The 24,170-nt window shown below is 52.5% G+C and overlaps 3 gene segments (V, D, J or C); all 3 read left to right on the forward strand.

The window, feature by feature from the left end:
* The window catches only part of LOC101394837 (immunoglobulin heavy constant gamma 4-like), a 270,309-nt gene that overhangs the window by 92,518 nt on the left and 153,621 nt on the right, over window positions 1-24,170 (forward strand).
* LOC101389090 (immunoglobulin heavy constant gamma 1-like) overlaps window positions 1-24,170 on the forward strand; it is a 197,028-nt gene that overhangs the window by 46,414 nt on the left and 126,444 nt on the right.
* On the forward strand, window positions 17,727-22,236 carry LOC147913789 (immunoglobulin heavy constant gamma 1-like). The segment is given in 8 exon segments: window positions 17,727-17,766; window positions 18,551-18,844; window positions 18,919-19,027; window positions 19,131-19,216; window positions 19,310-19,639; window positions 19,723-20,043; window positions 21,659-21,789; window positions 22,153-22,236. Coding segments are annotated over 8 exon segments (1,395 nt in total).

Here is a 24,170-nt window from a genome sequence, read left to right on the forward strand (position 1 = left end):
AGCATCTATTTATCCACTCACCTACTGAGGGGAATCTTGGTTTCTTCCAAGTTTGTGCAATTACGAAAAAGCTGCTATAAACATCTGTGTGTAGGTTTTTGGGTGGCCACAAGTTTTCAACTCATTTGGATAAATATCTAGGAGTGCAATTGCTAAATTATATAATAAGATTATGCTTATATTTTTAAGAAACCACCAAACTGTCTTCCAAACTGGCTGCACCATTTTGCATTCCCACCAGCAACAGATGGGAGCTCCTGTTGCCCTGCATCCTCAATGGAACCTGGAATTGTCAGGTTTTTGTTCTTTGTTTCTGGATTTTCACCATTCTGATAAATGTGAAGTGGTATCTCATTGTTGTTTTAATTTGCAGTTCCCTGATGACACACGATGTGGAGCATCTTTTCGTCTGCTTATTGGCCATCTGCCAATAAGTGTCTGTTCATATCTTTTGCCCATTTTTCAATCAGGTTGTTTGTTTCCTTATTGTTGAATTTTAACAGTTCTCTGCATATTTTGGATACAAGTCCTTTATTAAATACTTGTTTTGCAAATATTTTCTCCAAGTCTATGGTCTATCTTTCATTTTGTTAACAGTGTCTTTCACAGAGCAGACATTTTTCATTTTAATAAAGTTCAGCTAATGAATTTTTCTGTTTCATGAATTGTTCTTTTGGTGTTGTATCTAAAAACTCATTGTCAAAACCAAGGTCACTTTGATTTTCCCCTGTGCTATTTTCTAGAAGTTTCATAGTTTTGTGTTTTCTATTTAGGCCAGTGATCCACTTTGAGTTAAGTTTTGTGACAGGTGTAAGGTTTATGCCTAGATTCTTTGCATGTGGGAGTCCAGATGTTTCACCATCATTTATTGAAAAGACTACACTTTCTCCATTTAATTGTCTTTGCTCCACTCTAGCTACGGGGGTCGGGGGGAGAAGCGACCTCTTACCTCAGCTCCTTTGGTGCTTGTAGAATGTTCTGTCACTGAGGGGGATGTGAAATCAGATGGCCTAAATCATCATCTGGAGAAAAATTATTTCTAACTTAGAATTCTGCACCAAAACTGATGATAAAATGTGAGGGTAGAATGAAGACATTCTCAGACGTGCAAGATCTCAAAAAATTTCCTCCCAGGCGTCCTTTCTTAACAAGGTAAAGCAGACTGCCATTGGACTCAAACTACAACATCAGCTCTCTCCTGAATCTCCAGGCTGTGGGCCCACCCTGCCAATCTTGGGTCTGCCAACCTTCATAATCGTGTGAGCCAATTCCTTATAATAAATCTCTTTCTAGATATAGATGATATAGATATAGATACAGATAGAGATACAGATAGAGATGCATCCTATTGATTCTGTTTCTCTAGAGAACCCAGACTAATACACCCTGAGACCCAATGGAATATTCTTCCAACCCAAAGGAATAAACTGATTCCAGAGAGGATGGGGGGCGGGTCCAATGCATTTAGCAGCATTCCTGAAGAGAGGTCAGAATTATACTGGAAAGGTAGCTCAAGAGCCAAGCACCAAAGCTTAATTAAATCTAATGGACATGTTTCAACACGTACAACATGAAAATGCTAAGTTATAAGCAATGGTTCTGTTCACTGGGCAGAATTTTTCTTTCTAAACAGCAATAAAGGAAGAGCGCAGCGTGGAAGGAACAGCACCCTGTATTCGAAGGACAGCGAATGTCATGTACCTGCTCAAAAAATGCAGTAGTTCCTCCAGCCAATGGGTATGTGGGCTCACGCTTGCTCACTGGGCGCCAACCACGTAAGCTTCTCATCAAGAATGTGTCCTTCTTGTGGTTCTGCCACAGAAGTGCAGAAGTGCACAGTGATGGCAGTATGATCCCTTCTCCCCCTTCAGAGACAAAAACATCAACTTTTGCTAAGAAAGAATATATTGCACTATCTGAAGTCGTTACTCTTTGCTTGACAAAGGCAAGGCTGTTAGGGTGAGTTCCGCCATCAAGATGAGTGTGACAAAGTTCAACAAAGCAGGGGTGGGGGGCAGGGAATGTATTTCAGGCACTCGTCATCATAGGTCACACTTACGCACTTCTTCGCTGGGTCCTGACTGCCGCTGCCTGATTGGTCTCAGTAACGAGAGGTTTATAGACCTGATTTCCACTGGTGCCTGTATTCTCCTCATGACTACTGATTTTTCATGAGCCGTGGTATGTATCACTGTTTTTACCACTACTGTTGTATCTTGGTGAAGGACCTTTGCATCACTGAGCCACTGTTCTAACAACAGTTCCAATTAAAAAGCCATTTAACAGACTCGATCTTGTTAGCTGAGCAGGGGCCAAGACAAAGTGATGGCCTTGAAGCAGGTGGGCATGACATGGCTCTCACAGTCGGCAGGAGAGGGATCACCCACTCTGTCCTCAGGCAGAAGTCACCAGACAACAGACTTCAGTGTACCAAGAAGTCTGTGAGTTCCCAGGAGCAGTTTAACCCAAATTCCCTCCCAGGACCTCATCCTTTCATTGCTCCAATAACTCCTCTGGAACCCCTCCCACCCTGCACACCTTCCTTGGGACGAGCTGTGGGCTCCCCATGCCAATCTGCCTCCAATTTCTATGATAACTGCATTATCGGGGGAGTTACCTGCATTTCGAGGGAACCAAGGGTGCAAGAACAAGGTAGCATCACTTCGCCAGTGTTAGGCCAGCTCCATCAGTGGCTTATCTCACTGGGGGAGCAAGATAAACACAAACATCCTGAGTTTCCTCCTTTTGTAAGTGCAGTCTCCCCTACATTTGCCAACAACTCGATTCATGCTGCCACTGACCTCAGCGCCTCTAGCTGCTCCAGCACACAAAGCCCACGACCTTGTGCTGCCACCACCCACTCACCAAGCAGCCTGCTTGGGTGTGTGTAAGTCCCAGCCCAAGGTGGACTCTGCCACAGGTGCCGCCCCCCATCGCCCCCACCCGGGAGGATGGGTACAGTGGGAGTCAGGAGTCCATCCCAACTCTGGCTCCATTGTGCCCCATATGACACAGTTAGAGGGGCAGGCCTACTTTGGTCCTGATGGAGCCCCGATCATAAAACTCTACTCGGATGTGGATGGGGGGTGCTTTCTTGTTCTAAAGACACAGCCTCACAGAGCTGGGAAGTTGGGGAGCAGGATCTGCAGGACCCCCAGCAGCCGCCCTCCCACAGGCCTCCTGGTTATGCTTTGTGGATCGATGCCTCCAATGAGACTGGTTGAGAAGGATGTATGGAGGGACTGCCTTCTGACACAGGTACAGGCTGAGCGTCGGGACCCCAGGACACTGCGGGCCTCCAGACATGCCACCCCAAAACATGCCGCATTGGGGTAAGAAGTATTTTGAGCTGCCAGGAAGAGCACGTTGATTCCTGACTGCTAGAGACAATGGTGGACCCTTACCAGCAGTGACAGCAGGAGAGGATTCACATGGCAAACCTCGCTAACTCTCCTTCCTCCGCTCATCCCCACGTATTGACAGTCTCACAGTCTGTACTCCAGAGGTTCAAGTCCTTCTCCTTTGTCTTGTCATTTCTCTAAAAACTTATTGTCCCTTTGTTAGGATACTAAATTAGCACAACTGCGCACCATCCCCCATCACTCACCGCAGAGTGCGCCTGTGTGTAGGGGCAATGCAAACGTTCAGAAACTTCCATGTGTTTTTTTGTTGTTAATCTATGTTTTGTTGGTCTAATTTACAGGGCCCCCCTCAATGAACCTAATACGGTAGCAGCGAAACATCCTGCCCCCGACAAGAGCAAGCCCTCTCCCGACTGAGAAGGAGGAGGGAAGCGGGCAGGGCTGAGACCTGTTGGGGGGAGGCCAGGTCCAGGCCCCTTGAGAGGAATGGGCCGTATGCTGGGGGAGGTGGCAAGCCCCGGGCAGCCCTCAGCCCTGCACGGAGACAGCCAGGGAGCGTCTCCGTCTCGGCACCACCTCCCTCTGGTCTCCTGCAGGCTGGTCAGCTGGCCGGTGCTCCTGACAAGCAGACCACCTGCAGCCAGGGAGCCGGGAGGCCAGAGTCTGCCCGACGGCGGGGTGGTGGAGAAGGTGCAGGATGTCAGCACAGCCAGGGGGCCTGGGGACCCACAGCCTGAGGACGAGTCCCGTGGACCCACCTGGACAGAGGCTGAGGGCCAGGGCTGTCAGAGCCAATTCCAGAGCGATCATCTGAGCAGACCGCACCGGGCCTCCCCTTCTGGAAGACAACCCACTCCAGCTATGGGGGTGGACACTGGGGACAGGTCACCACTTACCTGAGCTCCTTCAGTGTTTGTGGAATATTCTCTCACCGCGGATGCCATGGAGTCAGATGCAGATGATTCCTGTATTGCTTACAGGTGGACTTGGGGGTGACGTATGACAAGACTCCCAGGGTACTGCTCACCTCCACACCTCCAGGGATGACTCTGGTGAACATGAAAGGACGTGGCCAAGGCTCACACAGGGAAGCCCCCGTGGGGCAGGTCCCTGAGACGACGGTGCAGACTGGAGACCAGAGGATTCCCTCTACCTGTCTCAACCACACCTGCTCAGCCTAAAAGGCTGGACCTGGCAAAGGCTGTTCTGAGATTCAAGGACGGCAGGCGAGGCCGAGAAACAGGGTCAGGATGCAGCACGTCGCTTTGCACCTGTTTCTGGAAAGGGAGCCTGTGGCTCAGGAGGGGGACGTGAATGCCCAGCACACCAGGGGTCACAGCAGAAAGCTGCAAAGATCTCAATTACACAGGAGGGGCCTTAATTTTTGTACATATTTATCAGCACAAGATAAGCCTGTGTTTCCATTCTTACTCAAAATGCCCTCAACTCCCTCTCAGCCAGGACAGGGTCTGGTTCCTGGATGCTGATGAGGACCATGGCCCCAGCCTACCTTGTCCCACTGGCTACAGACTGGGTATGTCACCTGGGGGTCACTTTAAAAGTAATGAACCGCTGCCCACCCCACACCCCCACACGTGCACACAGTGTCTGCGGGGGTCTCTCCAGGAGGGGCCGGGACGAACTGGAGGTTTATGCTGCCAGCTGATCCTCACAGACTCACATTCAGAAAATACTGCTTAGGGATTGTGGTGAGACACTGAACACACAAACGGACAGCAGCCAGACTGCACATGAACACAGAGCCCTGACCGCAACCTGTAGCTGCAGCCCAGGACACCTCACTGTAGTCCCTGTGGGGACTGGCGGGGCAGCGGCCTGCTCTCTGCACTCAGACCTGCAAGGAGTCAGACCTCTATCTCCAGACACAGCCCAGGGAGTGAACAACCACCCCGTACGGTCGCCCTGAACCTCTGGGCCTTGATCAGTAACTGACGCTTCCCTAACGTCTGTCGCCACTTCCAGTTTAGGACTGATGGGAGAAAACCAAATGTGCTCCCCAAGCAATCACGGGACACCTCGTTTCCCCAGGCCCCCATCAGGTGCCCCTGAGTCCCTCCTTTTCCTGTAAAGAAGCCTCCTATGCATAGAAAACATTTTAACATTTCAACATATAAATTATGGGATATGTATTACATGTACACGTTATAAACCTGTACATGGATATACTATATGCACATAGTAACAATTAACACATGTGCATGTAACAACACTACAAAGGCTCCCATGCTCCCTCCTGCCCCGACCCCCTGGCCGCAGCAGCTCCGAATAATCAGCCTTTGCTTTTCCCATTTGCATGGTCTTCATTTCCACAGTGTTTCCAGAGACGTGAGGACTTGTGAAAAGAGCTCACAATGACGGTCACAAACAGCCACAAATACATCTTGGGACCTGGACACAATAGGAACAAAGAGGAAGCTGGCAAGAGTCCAGTATAAGGCAGAGCGGGGCATGGCCAGGGAGGTGTGTTGTCTGTGGAAATGAGCGGAGAAGGGATGGCTGAGGGCCCCCAGGACCACCCAGGGCAGTGAGGTGAGCAGGGAGCCCCTCCCAGCTACTGCAGCCCTGGCCCTGGGGAGACAGACCGTGATGGTGCCCCAGCAGTGCCTCCTTGTCCTCAGGGACCCGTCACACAGCTGGGCCTGCAGACAACACAGACGGGTACCCCGAGCCATGCCACAAAGAGAATCAGGGATTTTCCTTGAGATTTCAAGAGAGTGGCCTTCCAGGGGTCCTTGGGGTGGTGCCAGATGGCTTTGAGCAGCCTCTTGCAGCAGAGAACATCATGTGTTTCCCCAGGACCCCAACCTGGGTGACTTGGGAAGTCAGTGATGGTTCCTCCTAACCACACTCCCCTAGCTTCCCTCAGGATTTTATATGGTTTGGTCTGTGTGGCATCAGTCCCGCCTGAAATGCCTGCAGGGGTTTTGTTTCCTAGATCCAACCCGGACTTGCACAGCAATAGGTGAAAAGATCTTCTGGCAAGCAGACCTCAAAGGTGGAACTGGCATTGCTGACCTGCCCTGCTGGTTATGGGGGCAGCAGCGATCGAGCAACGGTGGGAATGAGACGCTGGTGGTCCAAGGCGCATGGTGGTCCATCCGGCTCTTAGGTGGCCTCTGCAGCTGCCTGGAATGAGGTGCTGAATGGAGACAAGGCTGGGGCCAGGTGCTGTCAAGACAGGTCAGGTTAGGTGAGGGTGGGAATGAGCATTGCCAGGTCTTGGATGGGCTGTCCTCTTCCCACCACTCTGGAGGGCCTGCAGCAATGCACGAGCCTTGGCTCTCACATCACAGTTCAGGACCAGGCCATGGGAAGGGCTTCTATGAACGTCTTCAAAGCATCTCTTTTCTCTCGTAATCATAGGGCGAATATTCCTGAAATCCAGACCCACAGTCGGACAGGATGGTTTGCAAAATTTCAGCACAAGGTAAGTTAACAGCCTTACTGACTTTCTCATGTGAAAGGGTTAGTCTGAAAGAATGGGACCTTCAGAGCCAGATGGGGACAGGTGCATGGATTCTGATAAAGCTCAGTGGCTTGAAGGCCCAAATCACCTGGTCACACCCTCTCCAGCCACAGTGGCCCGGCCCCACAGGGATCCGGGGACAGCTCAGCCTAGTGCCTGAGAATCCCGTCATGATCCCAAGAGTGACTGATTTTCCTCAACACCAGCCCCACCACCATAACCATGGCAGACAGCATGGGGACCAGGAGGGGCACCAAGTACCCCAAGTCAATGCGCAACGTGACGACTTGTCTTGTAAGATCCCTGGGCATAGAGTGGAGAGTGGGCTCTACGTGCCTAACACCCACTAGCGAGGACACTGTCAGGGGTTTTGCCAAACTCATCAACATTGATGATGAAGAAATGAAAAACATAAGAAAAGTTAACATATTGAGGAATATGAGGAAGCCATTTGGTTTAAAACCAGTTCAGCCCAACCTTGTTTTTCCAGAAAGGCCTGACGTGACCTGTGGAGCGTGCATCGTACATCTGCCCCTGTAAACATTTACAGTGACCCACAGCCAAGAATGATGCCCTTAAAGATAGGGATGTATGCCTCACCCCCGTATCAGCATCTCTTTGTACAGAAGTATTTCCTCCCAGAAACTAAGGATTTGTTACTGACCTACTGGGCTCATCTCGTGACCACTGAACTGCTGTACTAGCAAAACATCCTGTGACTGTAGTATAAGGGTGTTCCTGTCTTATGTGATGCATGTCCTTGTTCCAAGACAATATATACCCACACTGTACACCCTGCTTCTTCGGAGTGCTGCCCTCCTTGGTGAAGGTCATTCTCCCAGGCTCTATAGACCTGAGATTGGCTCGTTAACTCACCCAATTTGATTTATAGGTTGATTATTGATTATTTGTGTTGACAGTTCTTGGCGTGCTGGCAGAATTTCAGAAAAACTGACAAGTGACCAAATGGAATCTACACTGAACCGGTGTTCTGAACCAACATAGGCCCATTGACTCCCCCACTCTGGTTTCGCTGTCACAACACAGACCTCCTTATTTTCAATCGATTGTCCAGAGTTTTATACGAGCTGTTGCAATCCTTAAGACGAGGTGCCTTAAGGGGTACTGGTACATATTCTAGGAAAGAGGAACCTAAGGGACATGTCCTGGTAAAGAGGAACCTAGATGGAAGGTCCTAGGTAAGAGGAATCCAGGAGGAATTTCCTAGGCCAGGCGACTAGAAAGAGAACTTTGCAGTGAATTTGGAAATCAGATCTTTTTAATTTGACTTTAAATTGGAAAGAATTGTCTGTATAAAGTCTCAACAAAATGTTTGATGGAGAAATGCAAGTCTGAACTTGTTCAGCTCTGAGGAGAAGGGACACCAGCTCCTTCCAGCCGAACTGTGTTCTCAGGTGACTGAGAACCTGGTGGAAGTGCCAGAGGATAAATCCTCGTGACGTGTAGTGGTCCCACGAGAAACTCCACTGTGATCATTCACGTGAATTAATTAAAGGCTCCTCCGGGTACCTGCACATAATGATTGCTTGACCAGCACTCCGAGTCCCCACAGCAGGTTGAGACTGCTGGTGGGAGAAACCAAGGGACGTAAGAGGGTGTTCACACATTTTCCGGGAGGGACACTCACAAAAAGCACATTTGTGACCCGCTACACTGCCCCTAGAAATTGTTCTGACTTTGTAGTAAAATGAAACTACGAGAAAAGTAGGAAGCCACGCTTCTTAAAGATGACCCATTCTTGAGCGGGCAGCCTCCCATTGAAATTCCGCCTGGCTTCATATTGACACGTGCAAGTGCTTCACAAAATGGGGAAAACTGCAAACAGCTGGCAAGATCATTTAAAATTACAGCGGCCACTTTGGGGCTCCTTTGAGCTACTGAACTTCTTTTTCGTACTAGGTTTGAAAGCGAAGGATCAGAGAAATCTTTAATTTTAAAAGAGTCAAGTGTGCCACCTTCCAGTACAATTGCACAAAAATTAAATATTCTGGAAGTTGAAGGTATTTACAAACAACTGAAAATCCTACTAAGTTTGTTTTGTGTCCTAGCTTGATAATCATCTGGTAGGGAGCCCCAAATTACAGTCAAACAAAAATGCAGTTGCACCCCATTTTGCAGTCAGACATGGTCAGACAGAAAGGCAACTTGCACTCTATTTGAGGCTAAGAGTCCCACCAACTGCCAGCAGCCTCAGGGAAATTACATTGGCCATTAGAAGGAACGTTGCAACTAAATAACATCATTTAAAAAGTGCACTTAAGCATAGCGGTTGAGTTTGCACACTCTGCTTCAGTGGCCTGGGGTTCACAGGTTCAGATCCTGGGTACAAACAGACTTGTCAAGCCATACTGTGGCAGCGTCCCATACAAAATAGAGGAAGATGGGCACAGATGTTAGCCCAGGGCAAATCTTCCTCAGCAAAAAGAGGAGGATTGGCAACACATGTTAGCTCAGGGCTAATATTCCTCACAAAAAAAAAAAAAAAAACCTGCACTTAAAAGCAAAATCTTCAAAATTCCAAAATAACCTTCCTGAAAGTTTTGTTCCAAAAAGCTAATAAAAAATTAAGTTATAAGAGGGACCTAAAAGAAAAGTCTATTAGGTCATGGCTTTACAGACACCCCCATAATGTACCTTTAAAGTAAGGCCCAATATGAGCCCCTCCCAGAGATAACAATACTCTGAGAGATATTCTGGGAAACTGATACATTAAGGGTTAATTAATTTGTTCAGTGCTGCCAGGTAGACTTACCGTTTGTCCCAGCTGAAACCTGATAAGATGTGTAAAAAGATTTAGCAACTTATGGTCAGAAATTTGGCCAAACTGGAAGCTGATATTCAGAGCCGGGTAGGAATTATTTTTTACAGGCATTCTTCATTAAGGTAAAATAAAACTAAGTGCCCAGAGGAAAAGAAGCAAATAGGGATGATGCGCTTGGACAGGTGGATCACCCTATAATGTCATTTGAGTTACACCCCAAATTCTGAGGAATTAAGAGCAACCGTCCTGAACTTACAAATCTTTCCAAAACTGGAAATGCAGCTTTAGAGGCAGTTCAGATTCCACCCACTTCCTTTATCTCAAAAAGCTTGTAAACTCTCCAACAACTGTCATGTAGTCCATCATCAATTACTAAGACAGAAGGTGGAAGAAAAGAAAAAGAAGAGAAAAACGGCTATGGAAGCACTCTTGTCTGATAGCTGGCATCTTAACTGTCTTCTCCACAAATATTAGTAGAAAAAACTTAAAACAAAATTTGGCTTTAACTATTCTTTCATAGTTAGTCAGCTTTGTATTACTTTACCTGACTCATAGCAATCATTTTAAAACAATAGCTGTGGAGTCTCTGTGCATGTGTTGTCTAGATAGACGTTATATATGTGTGACAGTTTTACCTCCAGACGGTATAATTTCTAAAGGAGCTCTAGTTGATTAGCTTAAACTAAGTGTTTATATACACGTAATGGAAACTAACACAAATGTCTTTCATGTAACAAGATTTAAAACAATCTTTGGGAAATGAAGGCTTATTTAAATTTGTCAGTTTTATTTAAATAAACATATTCCCAGAGTTATCAGCATTAGGTATGATACAGACACATTATCAACTTACAAAACTTGTCAACAAAAAATACCTTAGGATAATAGTTGATTTGTTTAATGTCTTTTGAAGTTTTGTGGCCAATCTATATATAATTATTGGCAACAGTAAACCAAATAGATTGGAAGCAGATAAATGCATTCAGGTGAAATTTATACAATAATTATATGTTATGGTGTAGGTACTTAAAATAATTTCAAGGGCCAGCCCAGTGGCATAGTGATTAAGTTCGCATACTCCATGTCGGTGGCCCAGGGTTCACAAGATCAAATCCCAGATGCAGACCAACACACCTCTAATCAAGCCATGCTGTGGCGACATTCCACATGCAAAATAGAGCAATAAAGGCACAGATGTTAGCTCAGAGCCAATCTTCCTCACCAAAAAATAAAAAATAAAATAAATTCAAAACGTTTTGGTAACGTGAAACCTAGAGTTTTGCTAAACTAAATGATAAAATTTATTGAATATCTAGGTCATTTCCAAATATTATAAAGTGTTAGATATTAATTACAAAACATAGATTTATCTACCTTTGGATTCTTATTTCAGAGAAACTAGAAAAACACTTGGCATTTTTCATAAACATGTTTGTGCCATGCTGAGAAATTTTCTATGAGAAAGCTCATGTTTCTAGACAGTATTTGTGGGTCTGCCAATACACAGGAGGCCAATATAAAAAATTAAGGAAAGCAAGATGTATGTTTTAAGTAAAGAAGGTATAAGAAATGGAGATATTTTTGTCTCTTTTGTTAGGAAAGATAAATGTGTCCTGAAGTTCTAGGAAAGAGGAAAGAAGACATGGGACAAATTCTGGATGTAAAAACAAAGTTATAGAAGGTTTGTGGAAAAGGAACCCTGAGGAAACAGTTTTGTGTATGGTCAAGTTCATTAAGATTAAAATGAATTTGTTAAGTGAATAAGTTTTAATATCAAAAGTAAGCTGGTACAAAAATTAGAATTTGGTTTTATCTCTCTTAAAAGGATAATTTTATTGGACTTTTAGACTCCTCTTGATAAAGAGATTATGAAAGGTTTTCAGTTGCTTTTGAGCTGTGTACCAGAAGGGTAAGGATTTTATGTCTTATCAAAATAAATTTCCTTTATTGTTTCTATCAGGTCTTTAATCACAGGAGCTAAGGTTTTTCTTACAGCTGTTTAATTGTCTATATTTGCCTGAAAATCCTTATTTGTCACCATGGTTAAATGGATAACTAAGCATTGTTTCACAATGACCTATGATGCTATTTGACCAAGTATTTTAAAACCATTTGCTATTTTTCACGAGCTTTCCCAAAGTTCAAATCCTAAATAAGGTCTTTCTTTTGACCTGAAAGTAACTTTGAGAATTTCTGGTGGGTCCCTGAGACTTCTCAAAGAACTGATTATCTCTGCCTATAAGGAGGGAGAAACCAAACTAATTAGACTCATTTGGTATGTTAAATTATATGGGATGCATTGTCAAATAAGTCATGCAAAGCTTCCTTTATGAATATCTTTGCATGTATATAACTTATTAATATAAGTGTTTTAGAAATTACACGAAATTTATGAAAAAAAAAGATTTCTACTATATCCTGGTATAATGTTATCACTTCTAATTCTAGTCTTTATCTTAACCCTGCTACCTTGCATCCAGCATCACAGGAGGAAAATGACCATGAGTGCGTTTTATTATCTAATTTGGTTTACAGATGGGTCTTTTTAGAAGATAAGCAGGAATATTACCAGGCTGGACATCCTGTGCAGCCTTGAGAATGACCACAACTTTCTATTAACTCTGTTATCCCAATAAAGGATTTCCTTCTACAGCCTCAAGAAATCACAGAAGAAGAGAAACAAGTATGACAACGAAAAGAGATAATTTTTGACGCTACTACACAGATATGGTTCAGACCTGATAAAAAACCCTTAGTGCCTATTGGAGCACAGTTGCCTCTGCTCCGGCATATACATCAATTAGCCATTGGGCACAAGAAAAGATGATTTCATGGGGAAAACAATACTTTTGGAAACTTTCTCTCACAGTGGCTCATAATGTCTGTGCTTTTTGTGCTCTATGCACAAAGCATCATACAGGGAAACCACTTCATGGGTCACAAAGCCACTTTCTCCTTCCTAAACAACCCTCTGAGGTATGAAAGTTGGACTTTGTTCAGATGCCACCATCTCCAGGACATAAATATCTTTAAATTATCTGTGTGTTCTCACATTGTGTTGAGGTTTTTCCTTTCAGAAGAGCAATGGCTTTTGAAGAAGGTAAATTATTATTGGAAAGGATAGTTCCTGTTTGGGGAATTCATACTGAGTTACACAGTGACTGAGGAACTCATTTGACTAGACAAATAATTAAATCTACTTATGACATTTGGCCAAAAAATGCAACATTTTAACTAATGGCTCAATCAAAACTCCATTGGCAAAGCTTTCAGAAACATTTAATCACTCATGGCCAAAAGATCTTCCACTAGTGCTCCCAGTCTTAGATCTAAACCTTTTGGTAAACATTGGCTGTCTCCTCTTGAAACAATAACAGGATGACCTATGCAATTAGGTGAGTGAATGTTTGAACCAGTTTTGCTCAAGGTAGATATCTTGCGTTATTGTCAAGGTCTCATCCAGACACTTAAAAGAAATGAAATGTTGGTAGCTGATTTATTTCACAGCAGGAGATGAAGCTCCTGGGAGATGAAGAACTTAAAGATCATGGGCTATAACCTGGAGATTTTCTTTATTGGAAAAGACACCAGATAAAAGACCCTTTGCAGCCCAGTTGGAAAGGAACATACCAGGCACTGTTAACTAATTCATACACTGCAGAGTTAAAAGGCCTACACTCGTGGATTCACATTTCTCATTATAACAAAACGGCTTCTCCAGGACCAGCCCAGTGGTGTAGTGGTTGTGTTCACATGCTCTGCTGTGGCAGCCCAAGGTTCTCGAGTTTGGATCCTGGGTGCTGACCTATGCACTGCTTCTCAAACCATGCCGTGGCAGGCATCCCACATATAAAGTAGAGGAAGATGGGCATGGATGTTAGCCCAGGGCCAACCTTTCTCAGCAAAAAGAGGAGGACTGGCAACAGATGTTAGCTCAGGGCTAATCTTCCTCAAAAAAGGCTGTGGCTAACGGCATTTTGCAAAGTGGCCACAGCAACATTTCCAGGACTACACATGCCTCCATCAGCTGGCCCTGCCCCAGGCAGAGGCAGGGTTCACTTCCCTCCCCAGACACCAGGGGCCTGTGAGACCACCTCCATGGGGACAGGAGGGGGCTGCAGAGGGGACACTGCTAGATACCTGAGTTCAGGACCTAAGGAGACAGAGCTTCTCCTGGGAGTCAAGCCCAGGCACTGAGCAACAGTCCAGTTATATGACAGAACAGGGCTGGGGAATCCGCACAGAGAGGCTCATGGAAACAGAGGTGGCCATGGGCACCCACGCAGCCCAGGTACAGGACTCCAGGCACAGCCTTCCAGCCCCTTGCTGATGTGAGTGGAGCAGAGAGGAGCGCCCCCAGCCCACAGTGCCCGGTACCGCCTGTAGGCCACCAACACCCCAACAAATTCAGCAGGGTAGCTGTGCAAGCCTCTCCCTGTGTGGGGGCCCACTGCACACCCATTAGCCACCAGACCAAGATTTGGGACCTGGATGTGAGTGCTGCTCTGAGAAACCCCCAACTGTGGCAAGTGGCTTGAGGACTTGATGGTGGGAAGGTGAAGGGACCCTGAGGACATGGTTGGAGGACGTGGGCGGCTCTGGGGACACCTGAGGTCAAAAGGTGCTGCAAACACCAGTAGGTGGGAGGGCCAACTTCCCTCCTACGTCTGAGGGCACCTCCTAGAAGGTTCGCTTCCTACTTCCTTGGACTCTGCTCCCAGCCCACCTGAAGGGGCCACAGCACAAGCCTCTGACCAACGACCACTTGGAAGAAGCCAGGCCCGACACCCCCCAGTCACCTTCCCAGCCCCTGGCAATTCTGGGGTGGCGTCCACGGTGCCTCCCAGGGATCCCCGATCCAAGGCCTAACGTGGAAGATACAGGGCAGCCCAGGGCTGCACACGGGGCCTGGGGTGAGCCGCGGCACTCCAAGACACGAGACACTGAGGATCCATGTGCCCCCCATACACATGGTCAGCTGGGTCTCGGCTCACAGATCGGAGGACAGGGACTGCACACTGTCTCTCAGATGGAGGAGCACTTTCAGGGCCCCGGTGACACTGTGAACTCTGTGCTTGCACCTCAGACTTCCGTCTGTCCCCCGGAGGAGAGCTGTGGCTGGGAGAATAGCTTCCCTCTGACCCTGGGTGTTGCACCATCCTTCTGTCAGAGATCCGGCCCTGGATGGAGCCTGAGAGGGAAGGAGGGAAGAGGAAGGGACCCAGAGGAAGAAAGCTTCCTCCTCAGGGGGCTGTCCTGGTGGGTGGTCAGGACAAGGCCCTGGGCTGGGCTGCAGGCTGTGAGCAGGACAATTTGTGTCCACACTGCACGCTGATCACGGCAGGGAGAGGTGCCCACTGGGGTTGGGGGAACCAGATGGCTCAGGTAAGAGGCCCAGGTACCTCGAACTTTGGCGGGTCAAGCGGGCATAATCCGTGTGGGAGGCAGAAAGCAAAGAACAGCACCTGAGGCCAGGCTTCTGGCACTCTCCCCGGGGTCCCAGGTACCCACCTCGCTCCACTCCCACACACCCACATGAGGCAGCCCCCGCAACGTCTGGACTCCCCCCAGGCCATCTGAGACACAAACCACCAAGAAGAAAAGGGAACTTCAGGAAGCAAGTGGTGCCCCCAGGTTTCAGTCCTGTTCTTAGTCTTTGTAGGGTCGTTGAGAGGGCATTCACACCTCCAGGAATTGACTAGGAATTCCTAGGAAGCGGGGCAGTGGGCACGGAGCACAGGGCCGGCAGAAGACAAATGCCAGGGGCCACAGCACAGAGGGGGCAGGGGTTCCTCAGAGACCAAGGCTGGACTGAGGTGGAGCCATACTCATGGCTCCCACCCTCGGTGAGTGGGGTCCCCAAGGAGGAGGGGGAGGGAGTGGGGACAGTGGAACCAGCTGCAGAAGCTGAGGGGAGACCAGGTCCTCAGGGATATCACAGAGGGGCTCGAGCAGCTGAGACAGCACGGGAGAAGGCAGGCTGCCCACAGGTCACAGCGCGGATCCAGAGCCAGCACCAAGGAGCCGTGGGCAGGGGCATGTCCGTGCCAACAGAGCTGGATGCACTGGAGGCCGAAGGAGGTCAACCTTGAGGAATGTTATGGGCTGGGAGACCAGAAATCTGATGGCTTGCTTGGCCGTCAGTGCTGAGTGCAGTGTTGGGCTGGATCTGATCTTCTGCAGGACAAAAGCCAAGATGGATAGATAGGCTTCATCCCAGGACACAGGGAGGGTGCTGGCTCAGTGAAGGGGAGGAAGAGGATCCCCAGGTGGCCTAAGGATACTGTCCCCACCAATGGAGACAGCTGAAGCCCCAGGGCAGTGTCAGAGGAGGTGGCCTTGGGTCCTGGGCTATGGCCAAGGTCAAGGGCAGCTGGTGACCTGGGAGCATAGCAGGGGGCAGCGTGGGCTCCTGTGTGCTCAGACTGCACAGGGTTGAGCAGGAGCTCAGTAGGCTACAGGAGTGGCGTCGGGAGCTGGGCAGTGAGGGTCAGGAGCAGGATCTGGGGCTCCAGCGGCGGCGAGCTGGTGGGCACAGGGCAGCTGACCCAGCAACTGGAGGGAGCAAGGTCCAGAGGGGCTTCCAGATGGGGCTTCCAAGGGTGGTGAGGGGCAAGGAGAGGGTGAGGCCTGGCTGGGGGAAGGAGCTTCTCCAGGAGGGGACAATGTCAGGGGTCTGCCAGGGAAAAGCTGACCAGAGAGAGGGTGGGAACCTGCTAGCTCCAGGAGACAAAGCCCAGCACTGGGAAATGAATGAGTCCAGGAGCATAGGGGAACCTGGGCTGAGGGTGCTGGGACAGGCAGGAGGGGCAGAGGCAGCCCTGGGGAGACCCAGCACTCCTGGGCTGATCTCAGGGACCTGTGGGAGAGTGGATCACAGAGCAGGGGCAGTAGGGAGCTGCTGCAGACTAGGTGCTCCAGGGACGAAGGGCAGAGAAGCTACAGGAGACAAGGGGCAGGTAGGAAGGCACAAGGGGGCAGAACCTGCCCCAGGAGCTCCAGAGGGGCAGGCAGAGTGGCTATAGGAGAGAAGGGGCCTGGGAGGACTGGTGGGGCAGGGGGCTACCCAGGAGCTCCGGGGGAGCAGTTGGAGCTTAGCGGGTGAGCTGCAAGGGCATGAGGAGCAGGGGCTGCCCAGGAGCTCCAGGGGAACAAACAGAGCCTAGCAGGTGAGCAGGGGCAGGTGGGAGGGCAGGAGGGGCAGGGAGCTGTCCAAGAGCTCTGGAGGAGCAGGTGAGCATGGAGCTGGGAGGGCACGAGGGACAGGGGGCTGCCCAGGAGCTCCGGGGGGGCAGGCAGAGCTTAGCTGGTGAGCAGGCAGCTGGGAGGGCATGAGGGAGAGGGGGCTGCCCAGGAGCTCCAGGATAGCAGGCTGAGCTTGGCAGGTGAGCAGGGCAGGTGGGAGGGCAGGAGGGGCAGGGGGCTGCCCAGGAGCTCAGGGGACAAGAATCACTGGGCCTTAGATAAACGGCGCCCAGGACAGGTGGAGCTGAGCAGGTACAGGGAGCAGGGACAGCTGGGACTCAGGGGGCTCAGGTGTCCTCCCTGTGCAGGGAGGAGAGTGAGCTGGTGGAGGGACGGGGTGGGATGGTTAGTTGGGAGGGATGGGGACCCTGGGATTTAGGTCTCTGGGGCTGAACGGTCACAAGGGCACCCATGAGAGGACCAGATGGGATGTAGTTTTGGGTCCCAGGGCACCGGCCCTGTTCTGGGGGCTTGTGGGGAAGTGGGACAGTAGGGGTAGACATGTGGAAGCAGTGTGGGGTGGCACAGGACATTCGACCCAGCGAGGGAAGAGAGAGGGGCCCATTTCGGGCCTGACCCTGGGCTGCCAGCCTGGGGAGAGCCCGGGCAGGGCCCTGGGGCTGAGCAGACAGGTGTCAGGGACACAGGGGACAAGCCTGGCCGGGGTGTGTGGGTAGAGGGTGCACCCCGGCCCACACTGGGGCCTGGGAATGCTGGCACCAAGGGGAGAGGAGGGCCGAGGGCCGTGCACGGCTCCCACCCATGGCGAGGGGCAGGCTGGCTCTGGAAGGACCCTGGCCAGAGGAGGGCTCTGGAGTGAGGAAGGAGCTGGACAGGCCCAAGAGCAGGGATGGCGGAGGGCGGGCGGCTCTGTGAGGGAGGGGCCAGAGGTGAGCTCAGGAAGCCATGCCAGGAGGAACTGAGGAGGGATGGGTGGGCCCAGAGGCAGATTTAGGAGCCCGGGCTGGGGGACCACAGGGACAGAGGGCAGGGGGAGAAGGAAATTCCCAGGGACAAGGTCCAGGACAGGGATGTGGTCCAAGGAAGGAGAGGGTCCGGGACTGGGAGAGGGTCCAAGGGAGTGATGAGTCCAGGGCAGGGACGGGGTCTGAACAGGTTGGGTACATGGGTCCCTGGTGACTTGGCAGAGTTGACTCAGAAGACACTGGGCCTGGGGAGCAGAGACAGACCATGACAAAATCTCTGGGCTTAAGGGCCTAGAGCAGACATGGGCAGTGCAGGGCCAAGGCCCACCACACCCGAAGAGATGCTCACTCGCCCCAGGCAGGGCCAGGGTGGGCCACCCCCCAAGCAGAGGGTTTGGGGGACCAGCAGAAGCCAGCCAGGAGCCGGGATCTCCAGTCAGGGCTCAGACAGAGGGCTTGGTCAGGCGGGACACCCACAGGAGGCTTAATCAGGGATAGGGGGCAGAGGCCCGGGAGGTCTCTAATCCAAGTGGTCATCCAGCGCGGACATGGTGACTGGTCCAGAGCCCGTGGCCTGAAACGGCACCAGCCCTGCGGGACACGGAGCCACGTGGGGCATCTAGTCTGCAGACTCTCTGGAAGCACGTGGGCAGTGGGCTCAGCAGTGCCCAAGGCCTGGGCACCTGACGCCCTGCCAGGACCCTCTCAGAGTGAGGTCCTGATGGTCACACGGCCTCCTCTCTTGCAGCCTCACCCACAGCCCCATCAATCTTCCCTCTGGCCCCCGGCTGTGGGACCACATCTGACTCCACAGTGGCCTGGGGCTGCCTGGTCTCTGGCTACTTCCCAGAGCCGGTGACCGTGTCCTGGAACTCAGGCGCCCTGACCAGCGGCGTGCACACCTTCCAGTCCGTCCTGCGGTCCTCGGGGCTCTACTCCCTCAGCAGCATTGTGACCTCGCCTGCCAGCAGCTGGCCGAGCCAGACCTTCATCTGCAACGTAGCCCACCCGGCCAGCAGCACCAAGGTGGGCAAGAAAGTCTGTAAGAGGAGGGGCTGCACGGGGGGCGTTCTCTGACAGACTGGCCCAGGGTCAGCCCTCCTGCCTGGACCCCAGGGCAGCAGTGGAGGCCTCCCAAGCTCAGGAAGGGGCCCTCTGTGCGGCTCCGCCGTGCCTGGGGCGGGGCAGGCTGGACACCCCTAACCCAGCCCCTGGGCCCACAGAGGTGGGCGCTGGACTCTGATCTGGCAAAACCTGGCTCTGATCTAAGCCCACCCCAAAGCCATCTTCCACCAGCCCCGGTAACCCCCAGTCTTCTCTCTCTGCAGAGCCAAGAACGCCCAGCTTCCCTCCGGTGCCCAACTGCCCCACGTGTTCCGACTCCCCAACCGGGCCTCGTCCTCCACCCCCAGGAGTTGGCAGAGCAGAGGCATGGCCTGTGGGCGGATGAGTACCCAAGAGGCAGTCCACCCAGGTGCTGACCAACCCCCCGTGTCTCCTACCCTAGGTCATGGTTTCCAGGGAGGCCCTTCAGTCTTCATCTTCCCACTGAAACCCAAGGACACCCTCATGATCTCCCGAACACCCGAGGTCACCTGCGTGCTGGTGGAAGTGAGCCAGGACAACCCCTATGTCCAGTTCACCTGGTATGTGGATGGCACAGAGGTGCGCACAGCCAGGACGAAGCCAGGGGAGGTGCAGTTTAATGGCACCTACTGCATGGTCAGCGCCCTGCACGTCCAGCACCAGGACTGGCTGAGTGGAAGGGAGTTCAGGTGTAAGGTCAACAACAGAGCCCTCCTGTTCCCTGTTGAGAGGACTATCTCCAGGGCCAAAGGTGGGAGCAGGACAGATGGGTGCAGGGAGGGTGCCGGGGGGTGCCCGGGGAGTGACCAGCTCTACTGACCCCTGTCCCCACAGGGCAGGCCCGGGAGCCACAGGTGTACACCCTGCCCCCACACCCGGACGAGCTGTCCAGGAACAGGGTCAGCATGACCTGCCTGGTCAAGGACTTCTACCCACCTGACATCAATGTTGAGTGGCAGAGCAATGGGCTGACGGAGCCGGAGGGCAAGTACAGCACAACCCCAGCCCAGCTGGACAGCAACGGGTCCTATTTCGTGTACAGCAAGTTCTCAGTGGAGACGATCAGGTGGCTCCAGGGAGACGTAGTCACGTGTGCGGTGATGCACGAGGCTCTCCACAATCACTATAGGCAGAGATCCACCTCCCAGTCTCCGGGTAAATGAGCCACATGCCCAGCACCCCAGCGAGCCCTCCCTCCAGCCCCTCGGGATCTCAGGGTCCCACAAAGACACCTGAGCCCCTACCCCTGTGTACATACCTCCCGGGCCCCCTGGCATGAAATAAAGCACCCAGCATGGTCCTGGGACCCTGCAACACTGTCACGGTTCTTTCTGAGGCATACTTCAGGTGTATGGCCAGGCACGTGGGCAACAGGGATCCGGGCTCCAAGGCCACAATTGTCACCATTATGGGAGAGAGTTGGTCCCAGTTGGGCCACACCCGAAGCTCTGGGCTGTGGAGGCCACCCAGGACGCCTAGAGGTGCTGCCTGAGGAGGGAAGGGGGCTGCAACAGAGGTGGCAGCTCCTCTGGGCCCCCCTCCAGCAGCAGCTGCTTGGGGCTGGGGTGTGGCCAGAGAACAGGAGAAGCCCTTCCAGAGCCCTTCAGGGAAATGGGCTCACAGCCTGTCTCTCCTCGGTAGGAGCCCAAGCTGTGGGATAGTGGCTGGTCCTTGTCCCCAGGGTTCCCTGTCCACTGGGTCACTCCAGAGCTCTGCCTGCTGGCTCTGGCCCACACGGGATGCTTTCCGGGCCCCTGGTGATGGGACAGGCCCTGCTTTGCCCTCAGGCACTCCGAGAGCAGGCCACCACCCTCCCTCAGTCAAAGTGGCAATGTCTGGCCTTGTGCTGCGGGGGCCAGGCCTGTCCACTCATGGGGACACTCATCCCTGGTCCCCAAAGGAACAGAGGCAGCTGGCCCTGAGTGCTCAGAGAAGGGATGGTCCCTGATGCCCACGTGTACACTGAGCCCAGCCACACTGAACACAAGCCCCTCTCACTGAGCAGTGCCAGCACACACCACCTCCTCACACACACACGTGAGCACGCACACACACACACACACACACACACACACGCTCACACAAGGGCAAGCTGCACATTCCCAACAGAGCATGGAGCCCAGTCTCCTGAACCCTCACCGTGGACACCAGAGGGTCCCCACAGTCTCCAACACGCTGGGGGCTGCTCAGGCCTCATTCTCACACTGACCACAATGACCAGCTCAGATAACTGGCCCTCCTCTTCCCCGGGGCACATACACCCCCACCCTGACACACAGAAATCCCGCACACTCAGCTTGTCCCCAGCACTCGACCACTCATTCTCTGGGGACACACCCCAACCATGTCTCGGCCCTTCCCTGGGGCAGGGGCCCCACTGTGGATAGGCTTTGCTGTCCCTCCACCCTCTGGGCCTGGTCCCTGGGAGAAAGGAGGCGGCTCCTGAGCCTGTGTCCTGCAGGGGTCAGGGCACCTTCTTCCCAGAAGGCCCCAGCACTGGGCAGAGCAGAGGAGAGGGCTGTCCCCCACTGGCCAGGCTGAGATCTGGGTCTGGGGTGTGAGCCGAGTCCTGAGGTCCCAGTTGGAGGAATGGGGGAGCTGAGACCAGGGCCCAGAGACTGACCTCAGGGCCCTGCTGGCCCTTCCCAGTCGGGGGCTTCCACCTGCCCCGCCCACCCTGCCCCAGAGGGAATCACCCCCCGCATCACCGATGACACTGTGCCAGGCCCCCTTGGGCAGGCCCAGCACTGACCACCCCCTCCCTGTCCAGAGGTGGTCCTGGACGAGAGCTGTGTCGAGACCCAGGACGGGGAGCTGGACGGGCTGTGGACCACCATCTCCATCTTCATCACGCTCTTCCTGCTCAGCGTGTGCTACAGTGCCACTGTCACCCTCTTCAAGGTGGGCCAGGCCATCCCCACATCGTCCCCTCTCTGTCACCATGATGTCCCCACACTGTATCCCCACTGTCCCCTCGTTGTCCCCTCGCCTCCCCTCACTGTCCTTTTGCGGTCCTCACACAGTCACCTCATTTCCCATTACTGTCTCCTCACCGCTCCCTCTCCATCCAATCACTGCCCTCACCCTGTCCCCTCACTCTCTCCATTTATCCCCTCGCTGTCACCTCACTGTCCCCAACATGTCCCCATGTTGTCCTCACCTGGACCCCCCAAGGTCAGGCGGCCCCAGATACAGGGAGGGCAGGCCCTGGCAGGAGGCTGGTGTTGGGGTCCAGGCCATGCTCACACCCTCGCCCACCCACAGGTGAAGTGGATCTTCTCCTCGGTGGTGGAGCTGAAGGAGACGATGGTCCCCGACTACAGGAACACGATCGGGCAGGGGGCCTAGGGCCACTCCTCCTGGCAGGCATCCCAGACCGCCCCAGACCCCAGACAGGATTCGAGTCCTTTGGTTCATTACGCTCAGGCTTCCTCCTAGACCTACTCCGCTGCCCTCTGACCTCGCCAGACTCCGAAATCATGGCCCCTTAGGCCTGCACCCCGCCCTCTGGCCTCACAGTCATCACAGACTGCATCCTGCCCCCTCACCTCATTTGGAGAAGCAAGCGGACAACAGTTGTAACCCCAAACTGAGCTGAAGGACGCCCACCGGCCCCTCCACAGCAGCCGCCAAGAAACAGTTGGGCCATGTGGACGCTGAGTCATCAGGGCCGAGTGTCCCTCACCAGGACTATCCCAGGGTCGCCGTGTGTGGTCACCCTGGAGGAGTTGCAGAGCCGACTTGCCCGTGTCCGTCTCGGCAGGGACAGGCCTTCATGCAAACCGCATCCATGCCGGGGTCCAGGACACAGGGGTCCTGAGCGGAGATGTGTGGTTTCAGATCCTTGAGTGGGAACATCTGCTGCCAAAGCCAGGAGGCCATGGGGCCATTGTCCACCAACAGGGAAGCTTCTAGACATGCCCCCTAATGGTCACTCGGATCACCGTCAATGGAGGAGACCTCTCGGAGGGAAGCCTGGGCCCACGGCCGCTGCCGGAGCCCTGGCGGGTGGGGACGGCACCAAGAGGGGAAGGAGTGATCGCCAAGCCAGATGGCTTCCTGGAGAGGGACCTAGTGACCAGTTCCCCAAGGGGGGGGGGACTCAGCCATCGTGGACAGAGGTGGAGGGGTGATGGGAAAGCAAGGCCGCAGGTACAACCATGCAATCCTGCAGCCTAAGGGCCTGAGTCATGGTCCACAGGAAGTACAGCTTGCTCCATGGCCCAGGCATGAGAGACGAGACCTCTAAGCAGACAGCCCATGGCCTTGGGGAGCAGAACCCTGACCTTACCACCCCCAGAACTGATTCTCCCCTCACATCTCTGAGTGAATGGCAAGTCGGCATCTCTAGATGGAAGGACAGGGATGCTCACAGGAAGGAGAGGAGGACACCCCCCCGACTACCGGGGGACAATACGCAGAGACATTGCTCAAAGGAAAGGCCACAGATGTAGCTTCTGTAGCTTTTTCCCTTCTTTTTAAATTTCTGGAGCCTGTTGATATTCTTTATCATTTCTTTCTTTAAAACAACAATAAAACATCCTTGAAAATTCCATACCTCACTATGTTGACAGGACACGTGAAATCCCCAGCCTCGCAAACTCCAGTATCAGGGGCTCCTTCCACACACTCACAGCTCCAGAATCTTCCAGCCCTTCCTACCCTCCTGCTCTCAGCTCTCCTCCAGCCCCTGGGGTTCCATGGGGGAGGAAGGCGGCCCAGAAACGGGGCTATGAGGAGGGGCGAGAGGGGTGACGGGGCCTGGTGGGGAGCAGGGCCAGCCTGGGCTCCGCGGGCAGGAGGAGCTTCCAGCACTGGCCATGGCCAGAAGGAAGACCCCCGTGCTGGGTGTGTATGAGTCAGCACGGCTGCTGCAATGACCAGCCTGGGCGGCCTGAACAACAGACATTTGTTCTCTCACACGTCTGGAGGCTGCACGGTCCAGAGCAGGTGTCAGCAGAGTGGGGTTCTGCTGAGACCTCTCTCCTGGCTCTGTAGACGGCCTCTTCTCCCTGTGTCCTCGCCCCAGCCTACCTTGGCCAGTGTCTGTCCTGATCCCTCTTCTCATAAGAGAGCAGTCACACTGGATTAGGGCCCAGACTACTGACCCCATTTTAACTTATTACCACTTGAAAGACTCTATCTCCAGAGACAGCCACATTATGAAGTCCTGGGGGTCAGGGATTCAATTTTGAATTTGGGGGACACAATTCCGCCCAAAAGAGGATAGTTAGGTCCAGAAACACACACACATAGTGTCCTGTCCCCACGAATTCAGGAAT

This window comes from Ceratotherium simum, chromosome 24 (assembly GCF_057802395.1).
Source record: "Ceratotherium simum simum isolate JZ-2026a chromosome 24, ASM5780239v1, whole genome shotgun sequence".
NCBI lineage: Eukaryota > Metazoa > Chordata > Mammalia > Perissodactyla > Rhinocerotidae > Ceratotherium > Ceratotherium simum.